Genomic DNA, 24,826 nt, shown 5'->3' on the forward strand with positions numbered 1-24,826 from the left:
TTATCATAGGAATTAAGCTTCCCTGAATAAGTTTGCCTTACCTTTACAAACTTACAAAGTGACAAGAACAATTCTGCATAATTGAAATCCCTTAAAATTACAGGAGTAGGAGCCCCATACAGAGCCAAACTCCTAAATGAACACTTGTTGGAATTAAGTTATTAAAAGTAAATGCAATTTAAATTTCACCCTGAAGTCTAAGGAGATTTATCAATTTTGCATTCATTCAATAATTTAGTTGTACCACAGCAGGAAGTTTATTAGCTATGAGATATAAGATTATGGAAAATTACATTAAATCTTAAATTTGGGGAAATAGCCTGACTTTACTTAAAATTCAAACCACCTTGAGGAAATCTGTGTTAAACCTCTTACAAGTCACATTATTAAATAATGATGGACAGCCAAATTTCTAAGTCTTAAAAATAAACCTTTTAAGGTAACTATAAAATATAACACCCAAATTGGAAATTCTTCTGAAAGTGAATGGGGTATACAATTAATAATGTTCAAATCATACTAGTTAATAATATCCCTCATAAGTCTTACATGTGGCCACCTTATAAACCTATATAGCCTTTAGGAATAAAGGTTTATATTATTGATTTCATAACAAGATTTTAGATCAAGTTTGGGGTGATGGATTATACTCACGGAAAATATCAGAGGACAAAACCAAAAATCAAATGATATCAAGGCATCATTTTATTTCTAACATTATAAATCCAACACAGTTGTTATTTCCTCCCTGCACTCAATTCTCATACCACTTAATCTCTTTTTGAGTCCTGTGAATTACATGAATTTCAACAGAGCTGGGTTCACCCAGTTATCTACTGGCTGAGTGATTTTGGGTAGATAACTAATCTCTCTGAGAAACTCCTTTTAAAATGTGGGTGATAATATTTATCTCATAGAACTGATGAGTTAGTGACATCCTACAGGCACTGTAGGATGTGGTATACATAGAAACCTGCAGAGGCCTAGCTATCTTTTCTGCTATTATAAAGATCTCTGTATTTAAATCACGATTTTGATCCACTGTCCTTGAGTAAGCATGGGAGTTCTAGGGTATATGATTTTGACATTAGTTGCTGAAACCCTTCTAAATATATGCTAATTGTTCTCTTCTTTTCTTCATCTACTGCCACATGGAATTTAAACCTAGCTTTGCCCCATGCTCTCTAAATAAGTAGAGAATTTATCCTCTTCTCTATTCTCACTGCTACTTTTTTTTTAGACCCTCATTTTGGTTTTTCCCTTACCCATTTTACAACAGTATTCTTTTTTTTTTTTTTTTTATGATAGTCACAGAGAGAGAGAGAGAGGCAGAGACACAGGCAGAGGAAGAAGCAGGCTCCATGCACCGGGAGCCCGATGTGGGATTCGATCCCGGGTCTCCAGGATCGCGCCCTGGGCCAAAGGCAGGCGCCAAACCGCTGCGCCACCCAGGGATCCCTACAACAGTATTCTAACTGCTTTCCCTCTCTTCATGCTTAGAAACAATTCAATCTGTGTAAATTCTAAAACATGAGTTTTAAAAAGCTTTCTGTATAAAACCCATGCTCCTAAGCATGGTATACCATTCACAATGTAGACTCGCCTACACCCCCACCTTGTCTTTGTGCATGCACATATTCGCTTTATTATCTCCATGCTGAAATTCCTGTAGTTTCCCGGATTCACTGTGTCTGTTTATACCTTCTCTCTTTAAAAATCCTATGTTTCTGGCATTGAAAAATTTTCCCCATTCATTCCTCTAGACCCAGCTCACAAGAGCACATCTTTATTACCACTTTTGGAATACAGCCCTCCCTCCTGCCCCTTCTTAGGTCTGCTCTTTTATTAAAGCTACTTTCATTAGTTGTTTGTGAGTCCATCTCCTCTATTAGTCTATTTGCTTCTTGAGACCAAGGTCCAAAAATAATTATGGAATTAATGTATGGTCCAGGCTTCACTTTGCTTTAAGAATTTGAGACTAAGGTGGAATTAAAGTTTATTTAAGAAGTTGGTTTGTTATAAGTGCAAGATGGTTTTAATCCCAGTGTTTTAGTTTTATTTCTTGGCATTATACATTAGAGAATATGGTTATAGCACACATGAAACAAACCATTTGCTGAATTTTGATATGAATTAAAATAGAAGGGATCTGATTAAAAATTAAAAGACTTTTCTATGAATAATCTATATGCAAATAAATGAGAGTTGATTATATAAATAAGCCACTACTAGGTGATTCTAGTAGTAGAATCACCCATATTCCTGGAGAAGATGTAATTGTATTTCATGTTGCAATAATTTATTTTCTTATTATTTTTAAATATAATAGCCCAGATATCCAAAATAAGGTCACAAAAATAGAAATAGTATTTCGTTATCCTCTATGCAACAGCCTTATATGGAAAGGAAGCATAAAACTATTTATATAAACAGCAAGGTTGTATACATAGAAAATCCTAAGCAAGCTACAGATATAAAAACTAATGATGCTGACAAGGTCACAGAATATAAAATCAGTATTTCAAAAATAAATTCAGTCTCTTAATTCTGAGAAACAAAAATTTAGAAAGTAAAATTTTCTGAAGTACAATTTATAATAGCATTCAAAACCATCAAATGCTTAGAAATGAGTTTAACAAATACTTGCACAACCCATACACTACAAATTACAAATAATAAATAAATACAAAGAGAAATCAAGAAAGCCTAAATGGAGAGATATTTCATGTCCTTTGATGAGAATGCTCATTATTTTTTTTAAGATTTTATTTATTTATCCATGAGAGATACGGGGAGAAAAACAGAGAGAGAGAGAGAGAGAGGCAGAGACACAGGCAGAAGGAGAAGCAGGCTCCATGCAGGGAGCCCAACGTGGGACTTGATCCTGGGACCCCGGGATCATGCCCTGGGCTGAAGGTAGGTGCTAAATCGCTGAGCCACCCAGGGATCCCCCATTATTTTTAAGCTGACAACCAACCAGCAACTGATCAAGAGATTCAGTATCTTAACAAGCAGACACTTTAAGTAGGATTTAAATGCTGCTTAATTCCAGCAGACATTTTTAAGAAGGATTTGTAGAAATGGAAATTCAAAGGACCTAGAATAGCTTAAAAAAATACTACTCAGCAATAAAAAGAAATAACTGCTGATAGAGTCAACATTATCACGAGCCAAAGAAGCTAGAGTCCAAAGAAGCTAGAGTACTTTGACATCTCTCTCTCTCTCTCTCTCTCTCTCTCTCTCTATATATATATATATATATATATATATATATATATATATATATATATGACAGGTACAATTCATCCATAGTGATTGAAAGTTGCTCAGTGATTGCCCACAGCTTAGGGTTAGGGATCAATTATAACAGGACAGGAGATAATGTTTTGCAATGATGGAGATATTCTACATTTTTGAATTGGTTACACAAGTATGTGTCCATTTGACAGAATTCTTTGAGTTGTACACTTCAAATGGGTTTGTACTATCATATAAAATGTATATGCTCATCCTTGTGGTTTTCCTCTATCCACACTTTCTAAGCAGTCCCTTCTATAAACAAATCTCTTCAACTATCCTGTTTTGCAATGTTGTCTGCTTCCTTCTCAGACCCTGATTAAAGTAGTGGCTTAGATCCTAGGCTTGTTTACTCATTAGATATCTGTGAAAGAAGGGAAAGAAGGGGGATTCCTGAAGTGTCTTGTCAAAAAAAAAATGCCTAGCAAAAAAGGCTCAGCTGTGGAGTACTGTTTGCAGACATCCCTCTAGCAGAGTACTGAGACTTCCAAGCATCACCTCTAAAGTCCAAAGAACTTAATGTACCGGATGTATGTTAGAACACATAAAATTCTGTAACTTCAAATAAAATGGCTCTTTCTCAGAAAAATATGACATTGTAAGGTAAAAGGCAATTTAAAAAACCCTTACCCATGTATTTATTCTAAAAACAATCTCTCAGTACCACATATGATGACAACAGCATTTTTAATACCCCAAAGTATATAGATCATATTCTTTCATATATTTCTACTCCCTCTCTACTGTTTATATATATCAGGAGATCTTACCTTTTGCCAAATGTGAACTTGGAACAGTCACCTGTGTGTGTGGCTATGAGCTAAATGATTTTGTTTTTCCTATTTTTCTTCTTTTAGCACCCATAGCTTTATGTCTGAGAATTCTATCATTAGAAAAACTCTCCATTAACATGTTGTATACTTCTCAAATACAACTGCTTCTCAAGTATAAATCTATTAAGTCACTATCAGACATGCATATTATGTTAGTGACAAGCTTTTCTTCTTTCTTTCTAAACAGGTAAGAGCAAGGCCTTATCTGAAACAGGAACCCATTTTGATAGCATCAAATTTTTAAACAGTATCTATAGAGCTTCTAACATATAACATGTACCCTGCCTGGTGTAGGAGTATAGTGACTGGCAAAACACAAAACAAAACAAAAAACCTTCCTTGCTGATATGAAGCTTACAACCTTGTGGGAGAGGAGATAGACATCAAACACATCACATAAAAGATAGAGATTCATAAACTGTGAAATATTCCTTGAAGGAAAAGCACTGCCACTATGAGAGAGAACAGGGTGACCTAATATAAACTATAGGGCAGGGCAATACTTTTTGTAAGAATGGAACCAGAAGCAGAGATCTAAGATATGGACAGGAGGTGGTGAAGAGAGGTGTAGGAAATGTCACAGAGCACTTAAGGTAATGAGAACACCAAGCTTAAAGCCCCAACCCTTGGAAATAGAATCATCACATTCAAGGAATTAAAACAGGCCAGAATGGTGGGCAGTGGAGTGACAGAAGAAAAGAGGGGCAGCAGACAGAATGAGGAGGCAGCCTGGGGCTTAGAGTCACGTTCAGCATATTGAACTTTAATACTAAGTGGAATGGGATGCCATTATTTACAGAGAATGACTCTGGAAAGAGAAGTCAATTGAGCAACTATCGAAATTGACAAGAGAGCTCCATAAGATGGCCAGTAATAGGCAAAATGCTAAAAAATCAATAGCTTTTCTACACAGAGAAAATCCCATACTTAGGAAGAAGTTGGGTTCTGAAAAGTTATTTGTAATTCCAGTAATATAAATGCAAAATGACTAAGAGAAATTTAAGCTTACGCTCATGACATGTATTTTCACCAAAACTGCTTGAGAATTAATTCATTAAAACTATTTAATGCTAAGTGCAATAAGTTCAGTCAGAGAAAGATAAATACCATATAGTTTCACTCAAATGTGGAATTTAAGAAGCAAAACATACAAAGAAAAAAGACCAAAAAAAAAAACAAAAACAAACACCCCAAAACAAAAACAAAAACACACAAGACTCAACTACAGAACAAACTGGTGGTTGCCAAAGGGAGGTGGATGGGGATGGGTGAAATAGGTGAAGGAGGTTAAGAATCCACTTACCTTGATGATCACTGAGCAATGTACACAACTGCAGAATCATTATGTTGTACATTTGAAACTAATATAACACTGCATGCTAACTAGATTGGAATTTAAAAATAAGTAGGGCGAAAAAGCTGTTTAACCAGACATAGTCTTCTAAACATTTTCTCATGCTTTTTAAAAGAGACAGTTTTCATCTATGTTTAAACGTTTTAAGCAAATGCCCACCTCCTTGGATGATCTCTGACAAGTTCTACTTCAATAGCTAAGTTACCTGCAACAGCTTCCTTATCATCTTTCATTTTGATGTTGTGCCTCTGTGGATGGGCCATTAGCCTATCCAACCTATGGCCAACATCTGTTTCGTCAGCAGGACTCTACTATGCTTCAACTTCTTCTAAATTAACATTCGGTTAATGGGTGACCAAATTGACATAAACATTCCAGCCACATCTTTTAATATTTTTCCATTCCACTAATCATTTTTATTGATTCTCAATCAATGTTGATTGCATAGGCACTTGCTATGTGTTGCAAGATTTATCCACATCCTTCAAGTGTTTGGCTTGCCATTTTATTTCATATAATATTTCAATATTTTGATATAATTTTCTCTTTCATTTTCAGTTTAATCCTAGAACTCTACTTCCTGAAGTTCTTCATGTTTTGGCACTCCCACTTCTATCTTATTTAACAGACATGTTGGGGTTATAGCATTCACAAACTACCTCAAAAATGAACAAGCACAGAAAGCAAGCCACAGCCTGAGCTGTCCAAGAACAAAATGACTGTGAACAAAAATTCTTTCCATCTAATGTTAATAGGGGCAGTGATAGACTTTTGTTATAGGACATATGAAAGCTAGAAGTTAAAAATACAGATGCTTCCCTATTTAGGGTTTTCAACAAGAATGGGATCATGTCTAGTGTAATATTTAAAAATTATTTGCACTTAAATGTATAACAATAATTACATGCATGTATTTAGAATATTTCTGGAAGGGGCAGCCCAGGTGGCTCAGCGGTTTAGCGCCACCTTCAGCCCAGGGCCTGATCCGGGAGATCCAGGATGGAGTCCTATGTCAGGCTCCCTGCATGGAGTCTGCTTCTCCCTCTGCCTGTGTCTCTGCCTCTCTCTGTCTCTCATGAATAAATAAATAAAATCTTAAAAAAAAAGAATATTTCTGGAAGAGTGTTAAAAACTGTAATAAGCACTATGTGCCAGATATTGCTATTTTTTATCTCATTGTCTCAATTCTTAATGACCACCTTACAGATAAGGAAATTGAGGCGTAGTTCAAGGCCACAGAGTAAATGACCAACTGAAAAGACCAGTGAGTGTTCCAGAAGATGCAAAGTGCTCTGGTAGCAAGGTTTAAAGGTGATTTAGACCCATTAGTTTGCTTATTCTATCTATCTATCTATATATATATATTTATATATATATACAGATATATATATCTGATACATTTATATCTATATAAATGTATATATTCTATCTTATTCTATATATATAATAATATATATAAATGTATATATTCTATCTTATTCTATATATATATAATATATATATAAATGTATATATTCTATCTTATTCTATATATATATATTTATATATATTTATATATATACAGATATATATCTGATACATTTATATCTATATAAATATATATATTTATATATATATATATATACAGAGAGAGAGAGAGTTAGTTTCCTATTGGCTGCTATAACAAAGTACCACGAATTTAGTGGCTTAAAGTAACACAAGTTTATTATCTTAACATTCTGGTAAGAAGTTATAAAATAAAGGTGTCAGCAGGCTATGTTCCTACTGGTGACTTTAGGGGAAAATCCATTTCCTTGCCTTTTCCAGCCTCTGGGGCTGAAGCTGCCTGCATTCCTTGGTTTGTGGTCCTATCACTGCATCACTCAGACCTTTGTTTCCTGTCCATTGTCACATCTCTTTCTCTAACCCTCCTGCTTCTCTTATAAAAACTCTTATAATTACATAATTATAGATAACTCAGAATAATCTCCCCACTTCAAGATCCTGATTTAATCACAACCACAGTATTCCTTTTGCCCAAATGAAGTAATATCACAGATTTTAGGGATTAAGATGTGGAGATATTTGCAGGGCTGTTATTTTATTATATATCATAATATATATTTACATAGGGAGACAGAGAAAGACAAGAAAATCCCAAAATATGGCATAATTTTACTTTATCAAAAGGTCTCGTCTCTCACCTGATTAGGGAACATAGTTTGGAAAGTTAAAACTAAACTCAATGATTTGGATTGTTCAACATATGTTTTCTCTAGATTTTCTCTTCATACTTTAGCTGGAAGGATTTGAAAAAGGATTAGGGATTATTTTAAACTGAGAATTTTTAAAACACAGCTCTATAAAAGATTAGAGAGCTGATAAATCAAGTGGAAACTAAAAACCATTTTAAACAGAATAGCAACTGCTTTGCTTTAGATGCAATGGAAAGGCATGATGAAAGATTCTTGAGTCCAGAGATTCCCAATAGAACTTGCTCACTAATAATCCGGAAAATATAGTTTTCTGGAAGTGGTCTAAAAGGTCAGAGGAGGGGTGTCTGCCTTCAGTTCAGGTCATGATCCTGGAGTCTGGGGACTGAGTCTTGCATCAGGATCCCTGCTCAGTGGGGAGTCTGCTTCTCCTTCTCCCCCTGCTTCTCCCCCCTGCTCTCTCAGTCTACCTCAAATAAATATTTTAAAAATAAAATAAAAAGTTTAAAGGACATGAGAAAACTGATTTAAAAGGACTCTGGTTTTCACAAAAAAGACCCTTAATCAGATAGTGAAGGTGGTAAAATATCAGAATGTTTTAAAGGGAGAGAGGTCTTGAAATATTCTTGCTAGGATATCTATTAGCATGGAGACACAACAGTTCAAATATCTCTCTCTGATCACAAAGGCTGGCCCAGGTGATCTCTCCAAATGTCTTTTGGTTTGTTCATCCATTATTACATAATGGCATAAATCAAGGGTGTTGGGTCCCTAAATTATACCACTAGAGGGGATGAGGCCCAGAATGAACCAGACAGAGAAATGGATGTGTCTTTATCTCCATAATGAAATTAACAAGGATTATATTCAAGGCACTTGTCTGAGATCACCTTAGCCCTTTTAGAGTTATAGGTTGTAATCTGCTAAATGAGAAAACAAAACAAAACAAAACCTCTTGAGCAGTAGACACTTCCATTCTCTCTCATATACACACTCACACGTAGAGATTTACATATCACAAAATGATTCTATCATTTGTAATTTCCTAATAACTAGAGGGCAAAGCAGAATGGAAATGAGAATTTTAGATGACCAACAACATAAAATCTGTGTTTTAGCAAAATCACAAGTCCATCTATGGCAGGGACATGGAGATGCTTAGAAAAAGCAATTTGCTTGCTAATTTACAAAAAGCCTACTGTATCGAATATAAAACAAAACATAAAAATACCAAAACAAAGAAAACTCTGAATTTCTAAAAATACTGAGATGTTTATTACCACTGTAAGAGAAATTGTGGTAGTGTTATTACTTCTCCCAGTTCACTGAAATATTCATAAATAATTAAATCTCCCAGTTGCAGTTTCCCTTGACAAAACCATTGACCTCAGAAAGCCTTGTACCACCATTCAACCAGGCACATGTGCCAGGTAGCAAATTATGGCTTTATGACTAATGCTAGCCTAGATTTCCATCCTGTGCCCAAATGGCCAGCTTATTTACTCTTGTTTATTATTCAATTTATAGAATGACACAGAGATTAAATATAAACCAAAGAGCTATTTATAACAAGCCATTGAGTGTGGACCAGCTGAGTTCTTTTAGTTGTGGGGTTGTCCTGTTACCCACATTGGCTTTTCTTAGCTCATCTTAGACTGATGCACCCTAGTCCCATTTGAATGTGCCGATCCGGGTATTTTTCACATTACAAAGGGTTTTCACTGATGTGAGCACTTAAATTCTCATGGAAATATAGCTTGGTCTTTAAAATCTAAACTATTAAAAAACTATCAGAGATATAGATATGAAAACACATTGGAAAACAGGGAATAATTAGTGACCAGCTTGTAACAAACACTGAACTATACATTGTGTGAAATGTCTATGTTGATTCATTTAATACAACAGAATGAGGCAGAAATTGGACTTTTTCCCTGATACTGGTGAAAAATGGTTTTATAGAAATTTGGCAACTTGCATGTCGTTATACTGCTGAATAGCTATTTAGCTAGGATTTAATTTTAGACATCAGAATCATATGCCAGATTCAAAGCCCAAGAATTCCATTTCTAAAGCAAAAAAGAGGATGAATGACTCCAGATCTTTAAGTTAGTCTTGGAACACAAGTGTTAATAACTTAAGGATATACTAGAGTGATTGATCAATAGCTTGCCACAGTTTTTAAGACACAAGCAACTACCTTAAGTTTTTGCTACTTGATATAGGGAAGAAAAAAGGTGTATGCTTTGTTATGAGGGCTTATCAACATCCTTTTTTTTTTTTCTTAACATTTAACCTACGTTTCTATAGTCTCCCTTCCTGTGCCATTTCTATCTACCTAGCACTTGCATGGAGTTAAATCTCAAAAATCTGGGCCAATGTTAAACTGTCATCCAAGGTCTAGCCCCTCACTTCTAGTGGTCCACCCAGCATTTCTGTTTGACTATCCATTCTATATTTTCTCCAAGTTGAAGATGCCTAAAGCTAAAGACATCAATTATACTGATGAAGTAGTCCCCTATGCTTTCCTTCTGTCAATACTCCAAAAGGCTTTCAATTGTCTGGTTTCTGGTATATATCATATATAACTTCCACTTATATATTTATGTAACATTGTACAAAAATATATTTATTTTTAACTTGCTATTTAAATGCCTCCCCTGGCTTCTGATTCTCTCACATTGGTGTTTTACTTAAAAAGGACAAATTATGCCAATGATATAATATCCCAAGGAAGAGGAAAGTCTTTTTTTCAGAGATTATCTAGAATATTCCCTTCTTTAGGTCCCAATAACCATGCGGAAGAAGTGAAGATGTTATCTGCCCTTATATAGTGTTTTGTATCTAATTTGTACCCTTTGAGTTGTTTGCACCCAATTGGCAAGGAGGAATTTCAGAACTGCTTCCCAAAGAAACAGCTCAATGTCATAGTTTGTTTCTCCTTAAAAGTTACTTATACAACACGATACAAATACACACACACACACACACACACACACACGCGCGCGCGCACGCACAATAGCCAGAATTCCTTTCCCCGATGTTCAAGGTCTTACTGAGTCTGAATTGTCATGTCAGGTTCTCTTCTCCTTGTCATAAGACTTCTCACAAAAACTCCACTGTTCTTCCTGAATTCTGTGGCCCATCAATTTCATGACTGCTAACCCAGTCTTTCACAAAATTGGTCTTAATCTAAACCCCAACTGTGATACTGTCCAAGTACTCTCTTCAGATTCTGCATAAACTGGAGACAAATATATACACTGGGAAGAGTTTTTACAGATCTCATCACATTGGACAAATCTGAGTTTCAGCTCAGACTCAGGGTACTCTGTGGTATGCCAACCCGTTGTTTCATTCACTCTAGGGCTTTGGTACTTCCCAGACTTGATAAAAAATAGATGCATCTTCTTCCTAACTTGGGAAATCTTCAAAAAGCTGAGTTTCTGTAGTTGCCACTCTAAGTCTGGAATAACCACTTGGAGTACAGTTTCCTGAAGGGATATTTATAAGTAAACCATATGTGGCAGATGGTGTCATCTGTCTAGTGATGGCTTCTACCAATCTCATGCTTTGGCCTTTCCTACCAGCGACCTTAGAGCCTGAACACCAATATAATGAGCTAGAGTTACACTGATGTTTATTATGGTTGACAGAGTTATGTAGAAGTACTCAGAGCAAAAGAGATGTCTGCTATGCCTGAGTGCACTTGCTTATGGAGACTAATGTCTATCTAAAAATTAAGTTTCTTATACTTTTGGCAGATAACTCTGCTCTAATTAATGAAACGTATACTATCTTTTGAATAGAAATTCACAGCTTCTTTTTTCTTGTTGTCATTATCTAATCGTTATTTTTCAGGCACTATGTTTCCAGAACACCTGATTCATTTTCACAAGATGCAGGTATTCAAAATTATAGATACAACATTCAAAAGATTAGTATGTTTAATACCTTTAGTCAGAAATTCAAAGTTTCAACTTGTCCAACTATGCCTTCCATTGCACTCCTTGATATACTCTGACACATTATTCTCCAATATATTTTCTTGCCTGTGAAACTATTCAAATTTTTATACTGCTCTGCCTTTTCTTTTCCATATGCACCTATAACAATTGAACTTCAAATTTGAATTCAATGTTATCTTCTCCATAAAATCTGCCTTGAAAACTCCAAATCAGGAATATCTTCCTTTCTTAAATTTTTGGAGCACTTTATCTGAGAGAAAGTAATTCACCCCTGTACTGTAGATGAGATAATTGGGTAAATGCCCAAAATGAGATTCTGATGTTTTCACAGCAATTGCTATTTTTCTATCATTCCACAGAGGATGCCATAAGTGGAGGTAAATATATGAACATTCTATATTCTTCAAATTATGAGAAATAAGTAATTTTGAAAAACATTTAATTATAGGTACACATGCTTACAGTTGATCATAAAAAACATGGCCTTGGTTCTTCACTCTTCCCTTGAAGAGTCAGGGTCCATGTCCATGTTCCTTGAATATGGATTTGTCACTTGCTTTGGACAATAAAATGTAGATAAATGGATGGTTGTCAGTTCCAGCTTTGGCTTCAAGTGGCCTTGGGTTCTTCCACTTGTTTCCCTAGAATCTTGCCACTCATATAAACAAACTTGGTCTTGTCAGCTGGACAATGAGTAGCAGATAGTCCAATCCCTTCTATTGCCCAGACAATAGCCAGGTACTCACAGACATATGAGAGGCAGTCCCTATCCAGCTGACCACACTTGTTTAAGTGAATGCAGAGAAAATCCATGGATTCATTGTTTTAAACCACTGAGTTTTAGGGGTGATTTGTTACATAGCAACATTCACCTGATACAGGGATCATATTGGGATATAATATTAGTATAAGATATAATAGAATCTTGAGATTGGAAGAAGCTTTAAAAAATCAGGCATCTGATATTTAAATTTCCCTTTACAACGGTTCTAACAAGTAATCACAGAAGCTATTTAAATAGCTCTAGAAATGAGGAACTTAGTTTTCACAAAGGCAGCTCTCACTTTGGAAATTTCTCCTCATACTGAGCAGAAGTCTGTCTGCTATATTTTGCCCTGTGGGAAGCTCAAGACAATTTAATCCCTTTTCCACCCCTACACTCCTCAATATTTGAAGACCTCTAACACACTCTCACGTGAACCTTCTCTCCTCCAGATGTGGCATCCCTGATTCTCTGGTGGTTTCTCCTATGGTATGATTTAAGATCTCTTTTCAGTCTGCTTGTTTGATCTGCAAGCTTTCTCTTTTGTCTGTATCTGTTCCTCTGTTGTGTCTTGAATCAAGTAGAGAGGTCCTGAGAAGTAGCAGGCTCTATAAACAGCAGATCTTCTTACCTCTACTCTGGATGTGGCACTCTGTGCACTCTAAGGCTGTTTTCCTTGCCAGACCACTGCACTATGAACACAATCTTACTTGATCCGTCACCAGACACAATGGATATTTAAATCTTTTCATGTGTTGATGTTACACATTCTCCTTTCTTCTACAGACTAAAAGAACATTCCAGTTTTTTTCTGCTCTCAGACAGAAAGCATTCCAGAAATGGTGGAATTGCACTTCAATCTTCCCTTCAAACCTAGTTACTGCCCTGTTATTTGCTTTGTCCACTGCAATATAGGCAGAAGGGAGGTAGATCACATCTATATGTTAAGTTTTAAGAATTTGAGCCCCGCTTGCCATATTCTAGTTCCTCTGCAGCACACTCATGAAAGCATGTATTGAAACAAACCTCTGCCAGTCTGGTGCCCCAAGAGACCATGAAGAGGAAAGTGCATCCTTCTCCTGTGTATTTATATGCATTAAGATTGTAGCAGGAGTGACAAACCTTTATTTGATTAATATGCAGAGATTTGGTAAATGTTACTATATTTTAACCTAGCATAACCTGACTGGTACACTATTTATACTTCTTGTTATATTCAGATTGTTGTATTATGTTAAGATCTTTTGGATATTAATTACATCATCTAAAACACTAGTTTTATATTACCTCCAAAGTGTATAATCAAATCCTTCATATTTCCATCTCAATTGAAAGTAGCCTGTCTGCAAGTGATTCCTGAAGCAATCCATAAGAGCCTACCTGGATACAAAATTATTCATTAATTATCATACTTTGGGTCTAATCATTCAATTCATTATTAATTCATCTGGGTCACTGTTGAGGGGTTATTCTGAAAATCCTTAGCAAATGCCTCTCTGGGATCTAGGTAGAAATAGATCTACAATATTTAATTGATATGTCTACTTACAAATCTTATGAGACCAATACATAATGAGACATTAAGTTGAAAATAGAATATTTAATTAATAAAACTAAAACTAAAGCAGAAATAAGTATAATTTATTTACAAATTTATTAATTTGATCTAACAGTGAAGCAGCAAGCTCTGAAGTCAAGTAGACCCAGTTCACATCTCAGCTCTGACAGTCATTGTTTGGCCATATTTAATGCCACTATGCCTCACTTACGTTACCTGAAAAATGGTATGACATTTACCTCAAAACATCGTGATGAGGATTAAAGGAGGTAATGCACAAATAATACTTAGATGTGGGCCTGTTATATAACATTTCAAAAGGTATTAGTTATTATGTATTTATAATAATTATGAATTTGATGGGAAATCTGGGAAATGAGAACGTATCCCATTTTTAAAATGATATTGAAATGTTTCTTTTTACTCTATACCCTACACTGTTTCTAAATACTAAGGAAGTCTAAAAGTCAATAACGGAGAATTGTGGCATGGTTCTGGCAGCAGGCTATTTTGTATTTAATAAAGAACTGCAGATTAAACAAACCTGAAGGGCAGTAGAAGGGGGAGAGAAAATCTTAGGCAGGCTCCACACCCAGCTGGAGCCCCACACAGGGCTTGATCTCACCACCCTGAGATCATGTCCTGAGCAGAAATCAAGAGTTGGATGCTTAACTAACTGAGCCCCTCAGGCACCTCTAAAACCTGTTATTTTCAGTAATTATAAGGTTATGGAAAAATACTAATTTTGCTGGCAGTGATTATTGTTCTATTGTACTATATAGTCTGCCTATGATAGGAAACATCTATCTTTATGGAATATGGTATTCATTTATAAAATACTTAAAAACACACTCAAAATATGCTTTCCTTGGAAAAGCAATACAGTTCAGTGCTCCTCTTTTCTTAAGGTGTTTTATGTATATTCAATATACTCAATAGCCATATTAATTACATTGTGGAAAGAATTAGCAGGCTTAGGAATGATGATATTCATTATAAAATTACCATCTTTATCTAATAGGATTATTTACAGCATTTTTTTTTTTTTACTAAAACTGGTGAGTATACAAGTAATCTAACCTTTCTAACACAAGTGATTATTCTGCTCAGTGTAACAGATATTTCCTATAGTTACTGACCTGGCACTATTTTAAGACTGACTACTTGAATATTCTCTTTGTAAAGGATCTATCAGTGATTTTAATTTGCTACTCCTCAAAGACAAACTATCTGGAAAGCATTAGAGGATTAAACTTGGTTCTGTATGGTGTATCCCTAAAGATACACTGATTAATAAATTTAAGCCAAGTCAGAGACTTAGACATCATAATTAAAGATCTGTTTGAAAGAACAGGAAATGACTAACATGCAAATGTTCAATAAGCAAATTGAACACAGAGGAGGCTTTAGAAAAATGTACTTCTACAAAGCCTTTTTCCCCCCTTAACAAATATGTTCTCAAATTTCATAACTAGGAAGTTTATTTTTCTGAGATCAGATTGTCCTCAGTAGCTGCTTGATTAAATAGATGGGTCCTCCCATGATGTTCAGAATACAGAGATATTATTACAAGCACTAGCTTGAGAGATGTTTTCTTTTTGAGATAGATCCCAGAATGTTGAAAAAAAACTTGAGTAAGGGTCACAAAGGTGAGAAGGTAGAAGTAGTACCACGCTTAAACTTATTTTGGTTGCCTTACTTTTCTAACTGAGAAAACATGTGGCCTCGGGGGCTGGATATAGGACACAACCTCTATCACTAAAACTGAGGTGACATTAACAAATACTAATCTTTGGAAAATGTATGATTTGGGATTCCTTTAAAGTATGTCTCAGGTACTATGAAGTAGAGTTAGTGATCTCAGAAACAAAAGAAAGGCAGGTGTTAGGTGTATTTTTCAACTGCTAGTCATGGAAAGATAAAAGGAAAAGCCAGCCCTTTCTGAGGAGCCAACAAATGCAGTGCACAATTATGGAAAGCTCCAGTGCAAGGAAATAGCTAAAGGAAAATTTTCAGAGTTGATAGTGGCTGTGGTTTCCTTACCTGAAATGAAGACATTATTCGTATCTTGGGTTGATACATAAGAGGGATTGTATACATTCTCTGAATCTAAAACACAAATCTATCTCTAAGAATAAAAGAGTGGCCTTTATACAATGAGTAAAATTTGGAGTTGCCCTTGACTGCATTCCAGGATGTTCCTGAATATACTTTTTAATCCTTAAGTATTAAGTAACAAAAATAAAAATGGATTTTCTATGGCTAGCCATCTAAGCACAGAATAAGGCTTCTATGATGGTATAAATCAGGTTTCTTGTGGATGTATAAAGGTGGACAGACTGTTCAACACTATCATTGGGGATTGGAACCGGGGATCTTCTAGAATATCCTTGGATTGACTGTGGGTAATACTTACAGGTTCTTTCTGTGTTTTTAGTCTACAAACTCAGGCCTGAATATGAGATGATGATAATGTGTCAATCTCTAACTTTGTCAACTGTAAGCTATTACTTGCTTGAGCTTAATAGTTCCATTTTCTTAATCCATTGATTGAGTACTGTAAGTACTTTGCCACTGTCTGTGTAGGAAAACAATATGCCTATAGAAAATGGTTTATAGGGATCCCTGGGTGGCGCAGCGGTTTGGCGCCTGCCTTTGGCCCAGGGCGCGATCCTGGAGACCCGGGATCGAATCCCACGTCGGGCTCCCGGTGCATGGAGCCTGCTTCTCCCTCTGCCTATGTCTCTGCCTCTCTCTCTCTCTGTGACTATCATAAATAAATAAAAAATTAAAAAAAAAAAAAAAATTAAAAAAAAAAAAAAAAAAAAAAAAAAGAAAATGGTTTATAATCCACTCCACAAACACTATGAAGTTTATAAAGCTGACTTAGATGGCAGTTACTTCAATCTTACTTCCATAGATCCCATGCCAAAATGTGTTTTCTGTGGTTCCCACAGGGTTATGGTTGTGGTCCTGGGGTCTTGTAGGGTCCACATATTGAAGGAGTTCAGGCTTACAGCAGGCCTTTGTGACTAGTGTCATGATATACTCTAATCACTCCATGATTTTCTAAATAAAAAAGATATTAAGTTGTTCCTGGGTTATTTCTAAGAGAGCCTTGGGAAGCATTCAGCTGACCCTGAACTAGAGAACTGATTGCCTGTAGTAAGCCAAAATTAGATAAGTTTTTTTGTTTTTTTGTTTTTTTTTTTGGCCAGGTAGTTAAGGGGAGAAGAGGGCAAGGAAGCTAATGGAAGCTTAGTAACCAGCTCTTAATACATGGGTTTTAGAAAGTTGGTGGCCTTATTGCTGTCAGCTTTCCCAATTAAGAGGTTTTTTGTTTAGGCCAAACCTTGGTATAAAGGATATAATGTGTCTACCCAGTAGAATGACTGCAGGCAGAATGCTGGGGCCTAGTGCGCCTGGTAATATCAAGAGTCCATGGTAGGGTTGAGACTTCCCCTAGCTTTGTGTGAGATTCTTTTCTGGCTCATTTAACTCCCTGTAGCATGACTGCATCTGACATTAGCTAAGAGATGCCAGGTTTCATTCAACCTTTAATGTATTAAGCAAGACAACTACCTTTATTACTTTTATAAAGAGCAAGGTAAAAAGGGTCATTCAATTATTAATTACAAATGGTCTCCTTCTTGGAGTAATGGAACTTATTAAAGGAAATCTTTAATCCAGTGTGATTTTATATCTAGGGTGTTCTAAAGTGCTAAGGTTTTCAGATGGGAGAATAAAGGGGCAAATTTTATATCTAAGCATAATTAGAGTAATATTTTTATGGATTCGTTCAACCCAACCTTCACAAGTTTCTCCCAAATAGAGAAACGGGGATCCAAGATGAAAAGCAAAGTAGCTTTCTGATTAACTGGGGTTAAATCTAGTTTGAGAAAAGTCCCTTGTTTTGTTTTTGTTTTTGTGTTTTTCTTTTTTCTGTCGGGATTTAGTAACACAGAGTTTGGGGGGAGGGGTGGGACCAGTTGTTTTTAATACTCTCTGTACTTCTCATGAAGGACTTACCATGAATCCATGATAGCTTCGGGATTATCATTTTTCCTAAAATGTAGCAGATCTGAATCTTTTAAGAAATAATCTTTTAAAAAAATAAAAAGAAAAGAAATAATCTTTTAAGAAAGTAACTCATCTAAGAGACTGCCCAATCCAAGACAAGATTAATTTAGAAGTGAGGTCCTCATATGGGCAAGGCACTATTATATACTTTGTGGAAGAAAATCTAAGTGAAAAAGACCAACCCTAAGCCTTTAAAGAGTTTAAAATCAAGTTGGAAGATTCAAATTTTGTTAATTTATGCAATTTAAACTCATATGTACCATAAGAATGACACAAATGTGAACAGAAAGGGGAGATAATAATTCCTTATTATAGAGAGAAATAGAAATCAATATATTCAAAGCCATACAGAAAGATCCATACTTTATACTGCAGAACTGAGGAACCATTAAACACATTTAAGTAGAAATGACTGTGCTTTGAGGAGATTAATCTTTAACAGTGTATAGATTGAACTTAATGTGGAAGAATTAATGAAGGAAGATCAGTTTGCATTCACCTAGGTAAAAGGGATTGAGGATTAAAACTAGATTAATGGCAATATAAGTAAAAATAAGTTGAAAAATTATGGGAATGGTGATTTGAATTGCTATCCAATAATGAATTAGGAATGCAGAGATGTCCGCATCTGCTAGCTCTTATAATAATTAATAAGTTCTAATCCAAATTCATTTTTACTTAAATCTATATTGAACTCCTTCTATACAAAATCCACTGAAAGGAAAGGAACTCTTACATAAAAACAGCTAACTGAAAAGTAAAAGACAAAGGCTTCCATTTCTCTTCAAAGAGTAGCCTCCCACTGTTACTGAAGCAGACTTAAATGGGGTCTGTCATTTTCTTAATACTTGGCACACTTGGTTCAGAGCATACAGGTGTATTTGTGTAGCACGAACCACTGACCCAAGGAAGGGATTGTAGAAGTGAAAACAGCCATCGTCTAGGTAAGAGAATTCCTGGGGCTTTCCTTAAAAGTAAGGAAGTTAAATGAGGGGATAAGAGAGAATTTCATTTATAGGCTAGGTAGGAAAAAATTAAGCAAAAAATTCTCAGCTACCCAAGAAAAGGAGAATGAGAAAAGAAGAGTTAAGAGCCTCTGAAGAGTAAGAACAACCTTAGCTACCAACTTAAATGATTTTAGGCATTGGCCAAATATGAATGTCAAGGCCGGGAGTGGAAAATAGGGCATCCGGAGGTATATAACCTTTTCAACTTTAGAGAGAAGTACAAAAGCAATGTTAGAAGCCTGAAAAATATCAGAAGTATATTAAACCACCTATATCCACATCTTGTGCAACCTAATTCATGTCAGGTTTTATAACAGTAACAACAAAAAATCACTATTTTAATCAAGGTAAATTTAAAAGCAAAGGAATTATTCAAAACTCTAGCTGACAACTGCTTGCTCACATTCACCACATTATTCATTTATGTCAATAATTGAACTTCCTTGAAAATTTCAGCAAAAATTTTTATATATGTACATGTATACACACATATACATATACACACACATACACATATACTTTTTTTCTTTTTTTTTCTGCAATTGTACCTATTTAAGAGTTAGGTCAAAATGGAAGCTTCTCTTTTTCTATTTGGCTATCTCTCAGTGTCCTGCTCTTCAACAATCTCTTTTTCTCACCTCTCTCAATAGCACCTATTTCCTGCCAAGGTTCAATAATCCTGGTAGTGGTTGCCAAGTCACCACCAGATTCCTGGAATTAAGAAAGCAGTGGCAGCCTCATTCAGAACCATGACAGAGAATAAACCTTCCTTCACATAAGCTTAAGGAACTTATTTCCAGGAGAGCTATCATGTAGAGAATTTAGAGAACTAGAGAAAATAAGAATCTCCTCTCCCAAACTATCTTTCTCCTTATTCTCACCACTGTTTTGTGGACTTCCCTGAATTCTAGTGCAGACAAGGCCAGTACACCTTAACACTAGAAAGAATATACAAAAGCTTCGAAATGCTTCTCATCATGCAACCAAAGGAACTAACTATAGATGTTTAGTCAAGGGGGAACTTAAGTTATATGCAATCAAAGAACCAAGGGAAGGTCATTCTGATTTTAAAAAGTGATTCATATTTGTCGAACATACTTGCATGACTTCATTCACTATCATTTATTAAAGTAGTTTCACCAAATTCACTTATCAGAGGTTAGGTAGCTATGGGCATGCGTCCTTTAAAACCCCTCTGAGGGGGACACCTGGGTGTGCAGTGGTTGAGCATCTGCCTTCTGCTCAGGGCGTAACCCTGGGAACCTGGGATTGATTCCCACATCAGGGTCCTCACAGGGAGCCTGTTTCTCCCTCTATCTATGTCTCTGCCTCTCTCTGTGTCTCTCATAAAGAAATAAAAAATCTTTAAATTAAACCTTTTGAGAAAAGTATAGTTGGATGACAATCTTCAACCACCACATTTTCACAGAATCCACTGCAGTATTCACCCCAATGCCACACTCATCAAGATGACCCAAACCAATAACTCAGCATGGCTAAGTAATATAGATGGTCACATTTGCACAATGTGGGACTCTTCTAACAGTAAGCCTATTATATAGGGTTTCCCATTGGTCTGGCACTTCCTTGTAGCCTCATTGGTCAGTTTAAGGCTTTTGATGCCTAGTTCTCCTTCCTTATCTCTCTCCTCCTACAGATGTCAGACCCATGTCATGGTCCTAAGGCTTGTGCTCTCTCTCCATTTATCTCAGAGATATCTCCTCTGAAAAAGCTCTTGTACTTCTAATATCTTGGTGTATGCTTCTGGTAGGACTCTTAGCTTACAAATATGAAAATAGTGACCATATTCTTGTAAAACAACTGGGAGAAATAAAATGTTAAATACTATCACTGAAGTATATATTTTTTCTAGCTTTCTCCCTTCCTTTGTTCTGATCTTTTCTCTCTCCCATTTTCTTTTCAGAGTCTGCCTGAATTTTTTTGACAGATGAGAAAAATAAGTTTGCTATGTGTTTTCTAGCAACACTTACAAGAGACTCTACAGAGAGATGAGTAGAAATCACAGGAGCACTGTTAACTATATTATCTGGTTTCAGTGTGTATAGATTATTCCTTCATTGACACTTAAGAAGGGGGACGGAAGGATTGATATGGTTTGGCTCTAAACTAGCTAGAAATGTTGAAGGTAGAGAAGTCAGAGATGGAGAACTGTCATGAAGTGGTGACTCCATTCTGAAAATCTGCTCCAATCTGTTTTCCAGGACTAGAGAAGTTAAAATATTTAGAAGATTTATAGTAATGTTTAATTCTATAACAATATGTTTTAAAATACTTATAGAAAAAGTAAAATGTTATTGGAAATGTAAAATATTAATAGAAAAGTAAAATAAGTAAATCTTGCTAAAGAGGTTGTAACTGAAGGCTATATTTAAATGTACCCTTCTGTTTCTTCAAGAGGAAATAAGCATTCAGATAATGGCATATTCTCTTGATGACTGAAAATTATCACCCCTTTCCAATACCATCATAATGCAAAAGTCTCTTTGAAAAGAAGTTTCTGGAAAAGTGAAATGGAAGGGATTTGTTCAAAATGCAAGGATAATCTAGCTAACCATTTTACACAGCTTGCACTTAAGACATGGTTGTAGATTAACTCTGCTGCTTTGAATAGGAAAACAAGTTGTTATTAAGTATTGGATGCCACGGGGAAGAGTTGCAGGAACTCTCAGATTATAAAGTGAGATAAATCCAAGATCATGACACACATATTTTCATAATAAAATTGGAATTCAATCTAATTATTTTCTAAGTTCACATTATAGTAGGGATGTGAGTAGTTTTTCACGTATTTTAAGAACATCGAAGAGTTTACAGATATAAAAGTAATGAAGATATGAGTTATTTGACAAAAATAAAGCTTTTATTTGAAAAATATCAAACCAAAAATGGTGTATATTATTTTCCAGGAGGCCCATACTTAAAATTTGAAAATTTATATGTTTAATTTAAAGTAACATGTGGATGTATTTAACACAAGATTTTCAAATAGTGAGAGTATTATAAAACATAACTGTAAAACTATTTCTTTGTCTAAATAATACCTAATACATTATCTAAATGTTGCTTCTATTTATATTGTATACAAGTGTTCAAATGTCAGCACTTAGAAAACTTATCTATCTTTGTGTATGTCTATACTGTGCATAAGCTCTGGTTGACAATTTCACTTTAAAAATCTATTATGTTTGCTATAGTACCATTTGTAATACTGGTACCTAGAAATATTCTTGAAAATCCATTAACAGAAGATAAATAAATTTTCTATAAATGTTTAAAATATTTACATCACTTAGAAAAAATGAAGTGGAAAGTTTTCTAGGGCATGTTGCTAAATGGCAAAGAGAAAAGAAAAAAAAAAAACCCACAAGTTGCAGAGGCAGGATAGCCTATTGAGAAAGGTCACAGATTCTAGAACCAAACTAGCTGGGTTTGGATACTGATTTTGCCACTTACTAGCTGTATGAAGGGAAAGGTTTTTTTTAAACTGTTTCATACAACATTTCCTTAATTTGTAAAATGAAGGTCAAGTTAGTACTTACATCAGAGGGCCATTTTAAGGATCGGATAAGTCATTATATAAGAAATAACTGTGATAATACTACAATGTCAATACTAAATTAGTGCTTATTTATTTGTATGTAGAATGGCCCAGTTTATGGTAAAGATAGACAATACAACTACTTATTCTATGGGAACATAGACATGTATGCAAGTGACACAGAAAGGCCTATGAGCATACATGCCAAACTCATACCAACATGTAATTATAGGCATTAAGTGAGATCCTTTGCGTTTTGAGTATTTTACAGGCAAGATATGATTCATACATTATTTTGTGATTAAATTTTAAATACTTTCATCTAACCATTAAATAGCAATACAAAGTAATGAAGTTTACATTCAGTGACTTATGAAGATAGAAAAACATTCATGTACATTTTATCAACTGCAAATGCAGATCAAAAGATAGTATTAATTGTATTAATTTGAACTCATTTATGAAAAATTATGTGTATTTGTATACAGAATGACAATCTTAACTGATTCATTTAGGTGATTTTGACTTTTTTGTATACAAATTCATGTAAGCATAATTATATACATGCACATGCAATTATACATTACATTTTTTAAAAACTATAAAAGCTACTTTTTCTAAAAAAAAAAAAAAAAAAAGCAACAGTAAGCCTAGTTAATTATATCATCATGCAGCATCCTGCATTCAAAATGTGTATGGTGAGAGCACAGCCAAATACCATTGATGAATGGAATGAATTAAAAAGATTATGAATGTACTCACCCACCAATCGTCTGGAGTCCAGAGAATTTGGAAGCATCCAAATCACTGCCACTTACTATTCGAGCCTGAAGTGAAAAACAAGAAAAAAACGAGAAAAACAACAGGCTTTTAGCATACTATAGCTGCCTACATGTGAATTTGGGACACGAGTCAACTGCACTAGACATGTAACACCGAGGATGACAGATGCTAAGCAGGGTCAGCTCCAAGTCAAAGCTACTATATGTTTTTGTGAGTGGAGGTTTTGAAATTAGCCGTCAGCATTTAAACAAAAGCACTGGCACAGTCCAGGAAAATATATCATTCCCAATACTATTTGCCCTTAAAACTTGCTGTGTGCAGTGAACATCATGAATCAGTGAGGGAGATCATGATTAGCCAGACTTAAGAACAGATGCTGAGTTTGACCGTAGCCGACCCCTAGGTAGGCAAGAGTAAGCTAAAGGAAGCGCAGCTGGCAAGGTATAACCTCTTCATAAATGCAACATATTGGGGGCACACTTAAAGGACAACCAAAGAATGGAAAGCTGGGATAACATGCACATTTCACAACTAAAACAGAGGAACCCAAACAGGTCTAATATGTCACAAACAAACATGTACAAGAGACAAGATCCCTCAGGAGAGAAGAAAAAGTATGATTTAAAACCTTTTCATCCACAGAACTGCTATCTGAAAGAGAATTAGGAAAAGAAGGAATAAATGTTAGATGGAGTACTTTAAGAAATCATTTAAACATATACACAAAGTGTTACTATTTTCATTGTTAAAAATCATCAATAAACAGAATTTCAAGGTTGAACCCCAAGGGAAGGGGGATAGTTGGTCCTCATAACTTAAAGAGCTAGAAAATATAGTGAAATGCTTGAAAAGTATCAAAGGGTGATTATAGAGTTTAATGAAAGATAATGTGTCATATAAAGAAAAGAACACAGTTGAAGAATCAGAAGTCCTAAGACCCAGCTGGGGCTCTGGCACTTAGTAAGCACATGGGACAAACACTAAATTCTCTGGAGTCTGAAGTCTAGACCCAACTCTACAAAAAGGTCATGAATACTTTGCTTATTGGCCTCTAAACACTCTTCAAAAAATCAGCTGAGATGGATACGTGTCAAAGTAAACCTCAGGTGACTATATACATTTAGCATGTTTTATTAAGGGATTATTTATTTATGGCTTGTCATAGAACTCATGAGCTAAAAGATTAATCAAATATATTCTGCTTTGCAAATAAAAAACAAAAAACATAAAAAAATCTGATGCCTGAAAGAAGTTAAATGACTTAAGATCACAAAGCTTGGCAGAAATGGGAAAAAATTCCAGGGCCCCTCATCCTCCATCTGTTGCTTTTTACATCCCGTATTTCAGGTAAGTTGAACCAAACAGAAAGCAGGTTACTGGTCCGCAGTTCTCCAGTGCAATTTAAGATACATCACAGGGTAAACATCTCAGT

The 24,826-nt window shown here is 35.2% G+C and overlaps 1 protein-coding gene across 1 annotated transcript in view; it reads right to left on the reverse strand.

Moving 5' to 3' along the window:
- Positions 1-24,826, reverse strand: part of UNC13C (unc-13 homolog C) — a 586,599-nt gene that overhangs the window by 410,879 nt on the left and 150,894 nt on the right. The window contains exons 6-7 of the mRNA XM_041745721.1: positions 24,023-24,045; positions 23,374-23,438 (exon numbers count right to left, since the gene is read on the reverse strand). Coding sequence (XP_041601655.1) covers positions 23,374-23,438; positions 24,023-24,045 — 88 coding nt within the window. The remainder of the gene's footprint in view (positions 1-23,373; positions 23,439-24,022; positions 24,046-24,826) is intronic.

This window comes from Vulpes lagopus, chromosome 2, assembly GCF_018345385.1.
Source record: "Vulpes lagopus strain Blue_001 chromosome 2, ASM1834538v1, whole genome shotgun sequence".
Taxonomy (NCBI): Eukaryota; Metazoa; Chordata; class Mammalia; order Carnivora; family Canidae; genus Vulpes; species Vulpes lagopus.